At 37.1% G+C, this 13,917-nt stretch overlaps 1 protein-coding gene across 2 annotated transcripts in view; it reads right to left on the reverse strand.

The window, feature by feature from the left end:
- The window catches only part of LOC145266459 (NFU1 iron-sulfur cluster scaffold homolog, mitochondrial-like), a 39,022-nt gene that overhangs the window by 17,685 nt on the left and 7,420 nt on the right, over positions 1-13,917 (reverse strand). Inside the window, exons 1-4 of one of the 2 annotated variants that reach the window (XM_080122139.1) lie at positions 7,615-7,872; positions 4,873-4,976; positions 3,473-3,608; positions 1,646-1,712 (exon numbers count right to left, since the gene is read on the reverse strand). In XM_080122139.1, coding sequence (XP_079978265.1) covers positions 1,646-1,712; positions 3,473-3,608; positions 4,873-4,976; positions 7,615-7,691 — 384 coding nt within the window. In that variant the 5' untranslated portion in view covers positions 7,692-7,872. Of the gene's footprint in view, positions 1-1,645; positions 1,713-3,472; positions 3,609-4,872; positions 4,977-7,614; positions 7,873-13,917 lie in introns of those variants that run through there. The other variant, XM_080122140.1, reaches the window with a different exon arrangement.

Genomic DNA, 13,917 nt, shown 5'->3' on the forward strand with positions numbered 1-13,917 from the left:
AGTTCAGAAAAAACAAAAAAAAAATCTCATCAGCTATTTTTTTTTTTAGGTCACCACTTATCAAGGCCCAAAGGTCACTCAAGGATAAAGTTTACTAAAGTTTACATTACTATTGACTTCCTGTTTTGTGCCACAATATTGGAACACATAACCATAATTCTAAACGTTTCACTCCTGATGGAATTTTTCATTACTCTAACCTTATGCTAACTCTAACCTCAGTTGAAAAAAATATCATTTTTAACATTATTTTTTTTACATAGCCGGGTCTAAATATTGCTACAATAATACTAAGACAAACTACTAGAGGTTCAGTAGCACCTGTGTTTAAAGAGCATCAGCTGCTAACGATTGCATAATAGTTAATGATGTGTTTTCAATGGTGCTCACACACACACACACACACACACACACACACACACACACACACAGGTTGGGCCTCATTATTACTTGTCGAAAACCATCTTTTATCATGTTTCCTCATTGTTGGACTGCAGTAGAGATCTTAATAACAAAAACAACTTTATGGTTCTATTTTTATATCTCTGGCTAGAAAACTTTCTGAAAAATATTAAACAGTCATCACTAGATCCATCCTCCTTCAAGCTAGCCAGGTGCACTACAACTCATCAAAATCGCATGTGCGTACATGCGTGCATGGATGAAGGAAATCAGGTGTAGTTTTTATAAATTTTTGGAAGCCTGGGGCAGGCAGGATTTTCATCCTTCAGCTATTCTAAGTGGGAAAAGATATTTCTGAAAATCATGAGAGCTATGGTGTTAGGCACACACAGATTAAAAAGTGTTCTGAATTGTTGTTGACAATAATTTTGTGAGGATTTTTCAAATCAGTTGCTACACAATAATAATTTTGTGAGGGTTTTTCAAATCAGTTGCTACACAATAATAATTTTGTGAGGGTTTTTCAAATCAGTTGCTACACAATAAATTCAAGGAAAGTCATTACTTGTTCTTGCTGCAACATATCCTCTCTGCAACAAACTCTCTTCTGGAGATGTCGTCACAGGTTTGATCACGCTCGTTGTCATCACGCAAATGATTTCATCCACAAAGCCATGGAATCTGCCCATCTTCAAGGTTGAAAAACATGAAACAGATGTCAGCTGAAAACCTGGCTCAAGATACCGGGTTGATCCTGTACCTTCATTTCTATAGGATTCATTGCTTGTTCCTGTTATTGTGGTGAACTGTCGCACTTGAACACCATTTTTTTGAGATGCTGTAAATTCTCTGGATGAAACCAGCCCAACCATTCCAGGCTGACTGTCAAAACAAATTCAGGGAAGTAAAGCAATTCAGAGGATGGCAGGTGTCTGATGAAGTGTATTCATTTAGTTGCATATTTCTGAACCATTTCCAGGCTTTAATGCTCTAAGCAGGATGTCGGTTCCAGACTAATAATCCAAATTCTAAATGTGGTCGCACACTATAGTTACATGCAGTTTTAAATAGATGGCTGATGAATAGATGTTAGATGTATGGGTCTATACCAAGAAAAAAGAGGCTGACTACTATTTCTCATTCATGACTTGCCCTTCCCCCCCTTTAATAAAAAAACATTAATAATTTATTTTAAAATTTTTATGTGCTAAATAAATCAAATGACAATAAAAAATAGTTTCACCTTGTTGATTGTAATAAAATCAGTTCCCATGAAAACGGACTTGACGCCTTCAATCCGAAATAACTGTCTGAAATAAAGTCAAGAGTAAAAACATATCAATTTCACTACAATAGCAACATTGATATCATGAGAAATTTGAAAATTCAGTAAGAAAACAGATAACACAATGCATTTTTTTTTCAAATACATGAATTATTTATTTTTATTTTCAATTCCATGAGTTTTCCTCAAGGTTATACTTTTTTTTTCATTGTCAAGATCTTACAGCATAGCCAATTTCTTCTGATCTTGTTAAAGAAACTGACTTTTGATGTTCAATAGTTGTTAGACTATTATTATTATTTTAATGGCCAAATGTTTAATAAAAAAAGGCCAAATTAAAAAAAAAGCCACACTTTTTATGGTAAACAGACAATTGGCATTTCTATATTATTCAAGCGAACAAAATATTGAATTTCACAAAAAAACAAATGGTACCTATGTAATTGTCATGGCGAAAATACTAACATATCCAAAAATTATGAAAAATGACGAAATAGAAAATTAATTATTAATAAAAAAAATGTTTGTAAAATTGGTGTTTACATGCGAAATGCGACAAAAACAACATGTACTTTTGCATTTAACAACCTGTGCTGAAATAATAACCTACTATTTAACATGGGAGGAGGGTGTTTTGCAACTATTCTGTACTTTCACCTGACAATTTAATAAAAATGATTTTGTAAAACTTGAATTTAACTTGTAAATATTATTTAACAAATAGAGCGGGTGGTTAAATGCAAAAATCACTAAATAATATTTATTCCCCCCCCCCCGGACAAAAGGAGGGTGGATCTTTAAATTCAACCTTGTCCATTCATATGTTCATCTGTCCGCACTTTTCTCAATAACTGCACCTTGGAATTAAAAAAAAGTTTTACACAAACATTAAACATATGAGTAAAAAAGTAACAGAATGGATTTTCCAGGAAAACCGGTTGCCCCTCTAGGAGTGCCTTTTGGGTTAAAATGGCTAAAATTGACGCTTATTAAAAAAAAATTGATGTCTTGGATTTTTATAAAACTTTCTGAAAAGTTGTAACTAATTGATTTCTATATAATTTTGTTTGTCTATACTTTGCGATAACTCTTGGGTGTGTCCCAGGGATTCTTTTAGAGCTAATAAAAACACTCTACGTACCAAAAAGTGCTATTTTTGGCAATTTTGACCCCTTTTTTACCCCCTGCGGATGCAACCAGAATTTTCCCAGGGTCAAATATTACGTTTTCAGATGTATATCATGTGGTCTTGCTTTTGAGTAATTTTCAGCAAAATCTAATGATCGGAAAATATCCTATGTCCAGAAAACTGTTATTTTTTGCGATTTTGAACTAAAAAAAAACATTTTTGACTGCTTTTGACCTCCTGTTCCGAAAAGTGCTACTTTTGGCCATTTTGACCCCCCTGGGATGCAACCAAAATTTTCCCAAGGTCAAATATTACGTTTCCAGATGTATATCTACATGGTCTTGTTTTTGAGTAATTTTCAGCAAAAAAATCTAATGGTCAGCAAAAAAATCTAATGGTCAGAAAATATTTTATGTCCCGAAAAGTGTTATTTTAGCCATTTTGGCCCTTTTTGACCCCTTGGAATACAATTAAAATTTTTATCAAATCCGAGAATGTTACATTTCCTCCCTTGCCTAGTTATAACTTCATGCAAAATTTCAGAAAAATGTAATGAGTAGTTATTGAGAACAAACAGATGAACGGACAAAGGTGAATTATAAAATCCAAATCTGACTAAGTTGGTGGACCAATAAAATAATAAGAATTAGTTTTACTTGGCAAGTGGGGAACAGTGCGCAGAAGCCAATGTGGGAAAATCCATGGTTCCTGATTCTAAAACCGTCGTCCCTGGCAGGAATTTAAGGCTGTTTGGGTTTGGTGTATCCTGAGTCTGGATAAACATAGTACGTCCTGAAACAGAAAAGATATGTTAAGAAATAAAGCCGAGAGATGATAGAAGCTCTGATTGGTTAAGATTATATGTTAGGATAAAGAGCCTGTTTAAATATAGATTGAACTAGTTAACAAATATTACGGCATGCTTTTTTTAAAATAAGATTCAGCTGACATAATGTGACGTGGATTTAAAATCCTCTTTTCGATACAAAGACTCATTGCTTGATCAATTGTAGGACAAAAAGTGTGACACAATTTGTGATTGTTAGCGAATCACAAAATTCATCTCAAGTAAAAAGATTTGTTTCCAAATTTGATTTCCTCTAATGGATAAAAGCATGAACTAAATTACAAAGTTCTCCATCAAAACTTAATACGAGTCAGATTTGTCAACAAGAACATGTTATGCACTAATAACATGAATTTATTGAAATGGAAAATTATTATTTAACTGCTTGCTACATACGTGGGTTTGAGAAGTCAGCACACTAGAATAAGCACATTTTGGCCTACAAAAAGGCCAAAGACACCCTGTTGGCATTCCATAATGAACATCTCAAGCAATTAACCCATCTCTGAAAAGGTAAAGCTTGGGAGGATGAACCTCTTAGTACTGAACAGAACTATAGATCAGCCCAACATCAACAAAACCATTGTTGGTCTGATTGATATCATAATTACAAGTTTAAATTGTTATTTTTTTCATTGTCTTTCTTCAAGAACAGCTTCAGTAACGAGAATGAAATTTAAAATGGCTATATGGACAAATGTGGTGTCCAAATAAAAGCTAGTAGGCGTGAGATATACATCTGGGTGATGATACTTATTTCAAGATCTTGTCATTTTTATAACTGTGAGATAACTCTTTTTTCAAGTGCATTTATTTTGAACAAAAAATTATATTCAAAATCTCAAATAATTTGTTCAAATGGCGCTATTATTTTTAGTATAAATATTTCATCATCATATGAATTAATTTTGACTATTATTTGCAGATTGGTAAAGTTTCATCTGATGCAACCTTTGATTTTTTTCAGATGCATTTTTGGAATTTTAATGACCAACGCAGGAATCAATATGAAATTTTGAACTAAACTCTTTATTTGCACAAAGTAAAATGGATAAATCAGAATCAAATATTGATTTAATCAGACAAAAGTTATTGAGGACTCAAATCAAAAAACCAATTGATTTTACTTTATTATATTTTAGTAGTAGTAGTATTAGTAGTAGTAGTATTAGTAGTAGTAGTAGCATGTCTCAATAAAGAATGACTTACCTGGCTGGTGAAAGTTAGGTCCAAGTCGGTTAGCACTTAATTTTGAGACATCAAGCATACCTGTAGTTCTTGATGTTAGGGTCGATGCAGGAACTGCAGGTACTCTGGTAAAGATAAAATAATTAACTGACTAATCAAGCTCAAGGTTAAAATGGCCAAAGCAAACATGCTTATCTCTGAACAAAATGTTAAAAAATGTTGAGATTCCTACATAAAAAAATCAGTAGATCTCGACAGCTGACAAAGAAGTTTGTCTTACTATCCACGCTAAGATGGCAGCTATAGATTTGGTACTGGTAGTCAAGGATATGTTGAAAAAATAATGGCAAATATCATCGTTGGAAGAAGCATGTGACCAGCTACAAGCATAAAAAAACAAAATGTAGATAATTGTCTGGTCTGGTGTCAGTGGATATGAATTTAGTGAGCTTTACATCTCCAATTGAATTTATACAACACAGTCTCGTGCTGCATCGGCAAGTTTGAAGATAAATGAAGACTGTTGCATTTCTTGTGTTTGTTGAGACAGCATTAAAAATCTTCCTAAGTTGACAACAAAAATATCAATGTACATAACAATTAGACAATTAACTTGTTTGGCACAAAAGTAAAACTTTTCTAGAATGTTCGATGCAAAAGCTAAGATAATCGAATAACTAACTAGATCGAAACAAGATAGGCATCAATGCATCATGAGTCCATGTCAAAACAATCCATGCATTTCACATCAAGAAATTTGTGATTTCAACCAGAATCTGTTAAAGAAATACTATTTGCAATCTCCACAACACGTGAAACTCAAGCATTAGCATTGCACTCATCAACAGAAGGAACAACAACAGCATCATCTACTTGATTAAAATCGTGTTGATACTCTTTGCATACAAACAAGCAATCAATTCAAGTGTTACGTATGATTGACTCACACATGCATTTCACTACACAACAAACTTTTGGCTTAACTAAAGTGAAGCATATTTTACTCACATAGAAAATCTCATACTAACACAATTCATATTCAAACATCCTCAAATATGTGATTATATTTTTATCATTCTGTTATTGCGATTTAGATTTTTCATCATTTGCATTTTGAACTTTGGGTCTGTTGTTATTTAAACATATATTTATTGTTTATATTTATAAACTGTTGTTTATTTAAACATATATATATATATATATATATATATATATATATATATATATTCACCAACAGAGTACTTTGATGTCAACTAAAAGTTCTGTTGAAGTAATACTATTAATTTATATATGCTATGCATGTGAAACTATCAACCAAACACCAAGCATTTCAGAATACATCCTTGACAGATCTTTCTTTTGTTAGATTGAGATGTGATTAGGTTCGGTCCCAAGAAATGCACCCTCACAGGCATTACAGTAGAGAATTATTATTGTGTAATTCTAAGTGTTTTGTCTTTTTTTTTCAGGTTTTGTTCATTGTCAGTAGACAATAAACAACTGCTGGACAAATAGAATACATTCTTACCTATGAACAAGACAACCGAATTCCAATTGAGCTACCGTGCCTACCATGCAGTGCCCCTTTCCTACATGCAACTACATCACACCAGACCTTGACACAGCTATAGTGGCAGCATTCCTGACAACCCATGGTGCTATACATACTGTTGGTGCCTCTACCCATGTAGCCACACTTAAGGTTAAAAGGCCAACCAACTGGTACTACTGAAGACTGGGCCTACTTTCAATCATGCTGGGCCGATAATGTGGCTGCCACAAAGATATCTGGACGTGAAGAAGTGATCCAACTATTACGTAGGAATCTCAATCACGCATCAGGTAAGAAACTCACATGGATGAGATCATGTGTGTCATCCAGAAGCTAGCTGTCTGAGAAAAAAACACAATGGTTGCACGGATGACACTGCACAATTACGGATCCTGATATTCAACTATAAACCTCCTGGGAAATACAAATCAGGACATATCATTAAAAGAATGTTTCAGTTTATTAAGACTAAAGAAGCTGATAAGTGATCTGCCTCTAAATTGTGGTGGAAGCTACACGGTCATCATACTAGAGAACTAAACACGAACTCGATGATGACAAACAAATTTCTTCTGTGGTAACTGTGGTCATGGCACAAAAAGCTCTGCAGTCTGCACGTATCTGCAGAACTCAATGAATAGCCTCTGGGCACAAGTGTGAACACTTGCTTCCCACATCATTAAGATGTGGGAAGTAAACTCAACTAGACACCAAGCATCAGCATTATACACATCAACCAGCCATGAGACATTTCACTCCCATAGAAACCCTCATACATCATAAAAAAGTTTTATTTTCCTTTTGTGTGACGAAAAAAATGTGCTCCATTATTTGCAGCCTCTCGCTCAATTAAATAAACACAATGTCCTTTTAATAATCATAATAACACAGCATTGTTTCAAATTAAAAAAAGAAAGAAAAAAAAAGTTTGTTCTGTTCACCGAGTGTTCGGTAGCTAAGTACGTCAAAACTCGGGAATTTTCATAAGTGCTAAAATTCTTTGGATGTCTATTCTGCATAAGCATCCATAGGATTGGTATCTCATTCTCAATAATAATAAAAACTCTTTACTGAAATCAACGACCTTGCGTGGTTTTTCTTGTATTGCGTAATTTAGTTTAGTCAGTTTTCGTTTTAACTTGCTTTACCAGCAATATTCTAGAAAATAAAGACACAAAATTGTCGTCATCGATAAATTCGCAGAAACTTACCTCCCGAGGCAAGTGAAGGCTCCAACATTATGTGAAACATTACTTTGCAGACGACGAAATAACATTCGAGCCGCCATCTTTGTTACTCTCTTTGATTATAATCCCGCAGAAGAATGGAGATTTCCTCTTTTTAAACATATAAGTTTATTATGTTTCTGTTAAAACAACAGAAATTAATTTTTCCATTTATATGAAAACATGTTTAGTCGATCTAAACAGATTTATTAATTCAGTTATCTCTACGTTTTTGACTTCCGGTTTCTGCTGACCGTTCTGTTTCACGGTGAATAGTCGTGAAAATTCGCTTTTGTTTTAAACTAAGTTACCGAGCTTGGCTGTTTTTTTTTTTTTATTTTATTTTTTTTTATTTTATTTTTTTTTTTTTAGAATAACAGAATATATTTTAATTGATAAACAATCAGAGGGGACTTTCTTAGTACATTCGTCGGGAAATAGAACGGTCAGCAGAAACCGGAAGTACAATGAAATACCCTACAGGCGCGGAACTTGGGATAATCACTAATTTCTTTAAAATGAAACGTTCACTCCTGGCTAATTGATAAATACTGATTTTCATGTTATTTTAATTTTTATTTTTGTACATAAATTTTTAGTTTACCGACCCCTTGGCATTTATCTTTAATTTGTCAACTTTGAAGGTTTTTGGGTACTCTGAAGACGAATATCGCATTTATTTTTTTGCGCAAACACGCAGTTATCCATATTTGAAGATATTCAGTATTCAACGTAATCCTTATCATTTTTAATGGCGGCCATCTTGTTTTCCCAATAACGAAAAAACGCCAAAAGAAGCTAAATATGCCACATGTAACTGATATCACCCCCTCCCCATTACCGGCATTGGCGCAAAAAAAAAAAAAAAAAAAAAAGGTTTATTGGAGGGGGAAGGGGTAAATTCCAAGAAATCTTGAGCGAAAGGAAAGAACGTAAAGAAAAGACCACAAATTAAAAACAATATAGTAATATTTCTTTTGGCCAAGATCAAAGTGTAGTATCTGTTCCGGCAGATACTGCAAGCTATGACTAGCTAGGACTAGCTATGACTAGCAAAGACCAGATGTGGGGGCAACCCCACATGTCTGACCATTAACCAGCTCCCATTTCCCACCTCTCGGGAGCTGGTCCCCTTTTCCCCTTCCCCCTCCCTTCACTCCTCACATTAAAAATCGGCCTTGTGCCTAATTTGCTCGGTGGGGGAGCAAATAAATACCATCTGTTCCGGCAGATACTGCCAGCAAAGACCATATGTGGGGGCGACCCCACATATAAGACCTTGGTCAATGTAGGGCCGGGTAACCCTTCATACCAATTGTCACTATCCAGCTCCCCTACTCTCCGGGGAGTTGTTCCCCATTTCCCCTTCAGTCCTCACATTAAAAATCGGCCTTGTGCCTAATTTGCTCGGTGGGGGAGCAAATAAATACCATCTGTTCTTCAGATGCTGCATTGCTGAATGCTGCACTTCCATTTCTTGTTCACTTTCGATGGAGGAGTCCTTCGCGACTGAGACAATTTTTTTTTTATTTTTGTATCTTTTCTCCACGTTAAAAAACGACCCTGGTGTCTAACAAACACCAACCACTATTTTTTTTTTTTTTTTTTTAGGAATATTCGATGTTGCTGGCCACAAATCTGATAATCAAATCCGCCGCAAATTTACGGTTTGCATGGTATTAACCCCTTTTAATGGATCTAAAAAAATTAAGTTTTCACGAGCTGTTTACAAAAGCATATTTGATGTTTTTCGTTCTTTTTTTTGGGGGGGGAGAGGGGTATTCAATTAAAGAACTTGTGTAGTTCAACAGGTGCTTGCTTTTGCAGTTTAATTAACCGTTTTTCTATGGAGGGGCGGGTGTGTTGTGGCGGTCGTAATTTCTCTTTTTTAAAGTGGGTTGTTTAGTTTCTGTATGGAATATACTTCCAAAATAAACTATTAAACTTGTTTAAAAAATAGAAATATTTTTTTTTATTTTTTGAAAAACAGTGTCTACAAAATGCCGGCGTGCCTTCATGCAGCCATTTTTTTACGTAATAAAATCAATAGAATTTTACGAGTTCAATATTTTTCAATTTTTAAACTTAAAAAATCTATCAAAATTTTTCTATTGGTTCAATTTTTACAATATTTTTAGGGTCAATGTGAAATTTTATGCTCTTTCCAATAAACCAAATATAATATTTTAGAGAAACGTTTTTTTTTTTCAAATTCACCCCCCCCCATTTTGAAATGTCTATAAAAATTTTAATAATTAATTTATGTTCCAAAGTTTTAGATATCACAAACTGAAGATAAAAGATCAATAAAGAAAATATTCTAATTTAAACCAAAAAAAAAAAAAAAAATAGTCTTTTGGAAATTTACCTGTAAAGTCCAAAGTGTAAAACCTTTTTTTTTAAAAAACCACTTTGATTTTTTTTTTTAAATGAAAGTTCATGTTATGCTTACATCATCAAGTAAATACCAGACGCTGAGGCAAATATTTCTATTTCATTGAATGTTTTCTTTTTTTAGAGATTTAAAAAAAAAAAAAATTAGTCGATAAAGAAGTATTAAAATATATCAATCAAAAACTTGTGTATTTCATTAGAAGAATTAAAAAAAAAAAAATCGATGAAGCGGATTTTTTGTTCTAGGGGAAAAACTTATAATTGAATGTGCGTTTCCTTTTTAACTACAGAGGATGAAAAATACTAATTTTAGTTAACATGCAATAAAAAAGAGACATTAAATCCGCATTTCATAAATTTCATTTTAGCAGCAGCAGCAGCTCTTTACAGCTTCGCGCAAAACACGTTGCGAAAATGTGATTTTCTAGGACCCTCGCTTTAAAAAATCCTTTTATTTAAAAAATACATGGAATTTAAAATATAAATATGGATAAATTCTTAACACTGAAGGATGGAACTACCCATTTAATAGTATATTTTTTTAAGTAAGTGATTTTTTGGCATTTATATATATACATATTGTAGCAGAATTAGCAGTAACCAAAATGAGAAATAGAGAGCTTACCTCGGATACGTCTGTTTTGGGCTGAGCGGAAAAGAGAGTTCCAAGATGGCGTCCATGGACTTTTATTAGCGTTTACCCAATGTAATTATCGTTGAATCACGTCTACTCTCGCGCGATTATACAAATACATCATTCCCGGCCCCGCTATAAAGGCAGGACACTGGAAAGGAGAGGGAGCGTTCTGCAGATTGTGTGTTGGTGATTCTGGCGAGTAGATTGTGCTTGTTACAACCCACGTGTCTGCGAGAAGCGAGTTTTTGTTTCGTCTGTTTTTAGTTGTATTTTTTTTGTTTGTTTTGCCTACTACATTTTTGTTTCAAGCTATTTCGGCTCGACTATGGCGAAGGTGCGGATAAGCAGCGATATTATCAAGCCATTCTCTGGCGAGGGAGACGTTGTAGCGTGGCTTAAAAAAGTGAGACTTGTCGCACAACTTCAGCAGGTGGATGATGTAGCGAGTCTGCTACCTTTATATCTGGAAGGTGATGCACTGGCCCTCTACATGGAAATGGAGGAGGACAATCAAAGAGAAATAGACCAGATTGAGGCCTGATTAAAGGAAGCATTTACCGACGACGCGTTTGCAGCATACAGAAAAATAATTATGGTTCGATGGGCTGGCGAATGTGTGAATGTTTACGCCAACAAAATCAGGCAGTTGGTTGGATTGGCCGGATTCACAGGAGATGGCTTAGAGAGACTCACAAAATTTACTTTCGTCACTAGGTTCCCTGACGCTATCTCAATTGCTCTTCAACAGGTGCCGAACATCAAAGTCCTGACCATGGGGGAACTAATGTCGAGAGCAAGAATTTGGACGACGACTGGGGAACACAATCAGGACGTGGTTGCAGCCACATGCTCACCCAACAACCACAGGGCCCAGAATATTCCTGTTAGTGTGACCTGTTTCAAGTGCAATACGAAAGGCCACTTTGCAAAGGACTGTCGAAAACGTGGAACACGATGTTACCATTGCGGTGAGAGTGGACACTGGGCTCGGAATTGCTCGGGAAACGAGCACGGGGAGGACGCATAAGCGCCAGTCTCCTTCCCCACCAAGATGCGAACATGACGCTCCCGGTGATAAGCATCCATGTTGACGGGACGCGATGTTTGGTGCTTATTGATACAGGATGCTCTAGGACTATTTTACATGCAGACCGGTGTCGATCTTGGAGAAAAACGAACGTAAATGTCAAAATGATTGGTGGAATGTCCCATGTGTGCTGCGGTGTTGGAGCGGCCTCTGTGTCCACTGACGAAGGTGTGTTTGCCAGAATCGATGTGTTGGTGGTGCGTGGCAAACCGCTGGGGTTTGACTTACTTCTAGGGATCGACGCCATAAAAGCTCTGAGTGGTGTCGTTGTCAACCCTACAGGATCAGTGCGGCTGGGCGACAGGAAAAATATTAAATGCGCAGCCATTTCTATTAATGAACCGGATTTCACCGCCACCTTTGATCATCAAAACCGAACGTGGACCACATCGTGGAAGTGGTCTGAGGACCCCCCCCCCTAAAAGACTACACAATCGAGTGTCAGAATACTCAGTGCCGGCAGAAATCCGTGAAGAATATCCGCACCTAGATAGATAATGGTTGGCTCGTGTCATACCCACAGGATAAATTGGGACCTCCCAAAGGCCTAATTCCCCTGATGGCTGTGATGCAGCAGAATAAAGCCAAAGTGCATGGACTACCGGGAGCTAAATCATTACGTAGACGCGTTTACGGGCAACGCAGATGTTTGTGCGGCTAAGCTGCGCGAATGGAGACAATAAGGTGCTAATGTGTCTCTACTGGACCTCAGGAGAGCATACCTACAAGTCCGGGTCCATGAGACACTGTGGCCATACCAGACTGTGGAAATCGATGGGAAAAAATATTGCCTGACCCGTCTGGGGTTCGGTTTGAATGTGGCTCACCTGATCATGAGAGCAATTGTCAGCAAAGTATTGTCTCAGGAAGAAGTTGTAAGCCGTGCAGCATCTGCTTACATCGATGACATTTTTGTCAACGAGGACGTGGTGCCCGTGACCCATGTAAGAGAACACCTAGCGCAGTTCGGGTTGGAGTGCAAGAACCTGGAGCGGTTGAAGGACGGTGCACGGGTGCTGGGATTGGCGGTCTGGATGGAACACAGTGAACTACGGTGGAAGCGAGGAAATGCAATTCCAGAAGCTCCCAGCATTGTTACGCGATGAACAATGTTTTCCCTGTGTGGTCGACTTGTCGGGCACTTTCCGGTGTGTGGTTGGCTTCGTGTGGCTTGTGGAATACTTAGAAGGAGAGTAAGTTCGTTAACGAAGAGCTGGGATGATGAAGCAAAGGACGCCATACTGCATCGTATGATGTTCGATCCGGTCCGGGGAAATTGGTGTGTGGATGGCAAAGAGCTGAATGTATGGGTCAATGCTAGCTCCCTAGCAATTGGTGCAGCCTTAGAGATGCGCGAAGCTGTGTTGGAGGATTCATGTTGGCTGCGACCTGAAGGTGACTCTCAACATATCAACTTAGCCGAGCTGGATGCCGTATTGAAAAGTATCAATTTGGCTCTAGAGTGGCAGAGCAAAGTGCTATACATAAAGACAGATTCTGTCTGCGTATACCATTGGGTCTCGGACACGCTAATTGGAAAGGCGCGAGTGCGCACCAAAGCAGCAAGCGAGATGCTTATTAGGAGGCGACTAAGCACTCTAAAGGAGCTCGTGAAAGAGTACGGGCTGACAGTGGACGTGACGCTGGTTCCATCAGCACGAAACATTGCTGACCGATTGACACAAGTACCACAGACGTGGTTTGAGGCAATGAAAAAGAAAAACGGGCTTGACCCAGTGATAGGCGCGGTTCACACAGACGAGCTGGATGAGAGTCAAATCATGGCTATTCACAAAGGTAGTGGACATCCGGGGGTGTGACGCACTACCTACTTTGTCAGGAGAAGTTGCCCAACCACGACAAAAGCAACCGTTAAAACAGTCATACGGAAATGTGAGGAATGTCAGTCCATTGACCCAGCGCCAGTCAGGTGGGAAAAGGGAAAGCTGGAAGTTAACGAGAATTGGCAAAGAATTGGAATGGATATCACGCATTATGGCACCTTCCATTTTTTAACTCTAACAGACTGTGGTCCATCGTGTTTCTCCATTTGGAGGAAATTGGCAAGGCAGGACTCGGCAGTTGGAAACAGTGTTCCTCGAGCGTGGCTCGCCGCATGAAATCCTTTTAGACAATGACACAGCTTTCTGCAGCAATGCATTCCAAGCAT

Source organism: Euprymna scolopes, chromosome 41, assembly GCF_053919585.1.
Source record: "Euprymna scolopes isolate OS-2025 chromosome 41, ASM5391958v1, whole genome shotgun sequence".
Taxonomy (NCBI): Eukaryota; Metazoa; Mollusca; class Cephalopoda; order Sepiida; family Sepiolidae; genus Euprymna; species Euprymna scolopes.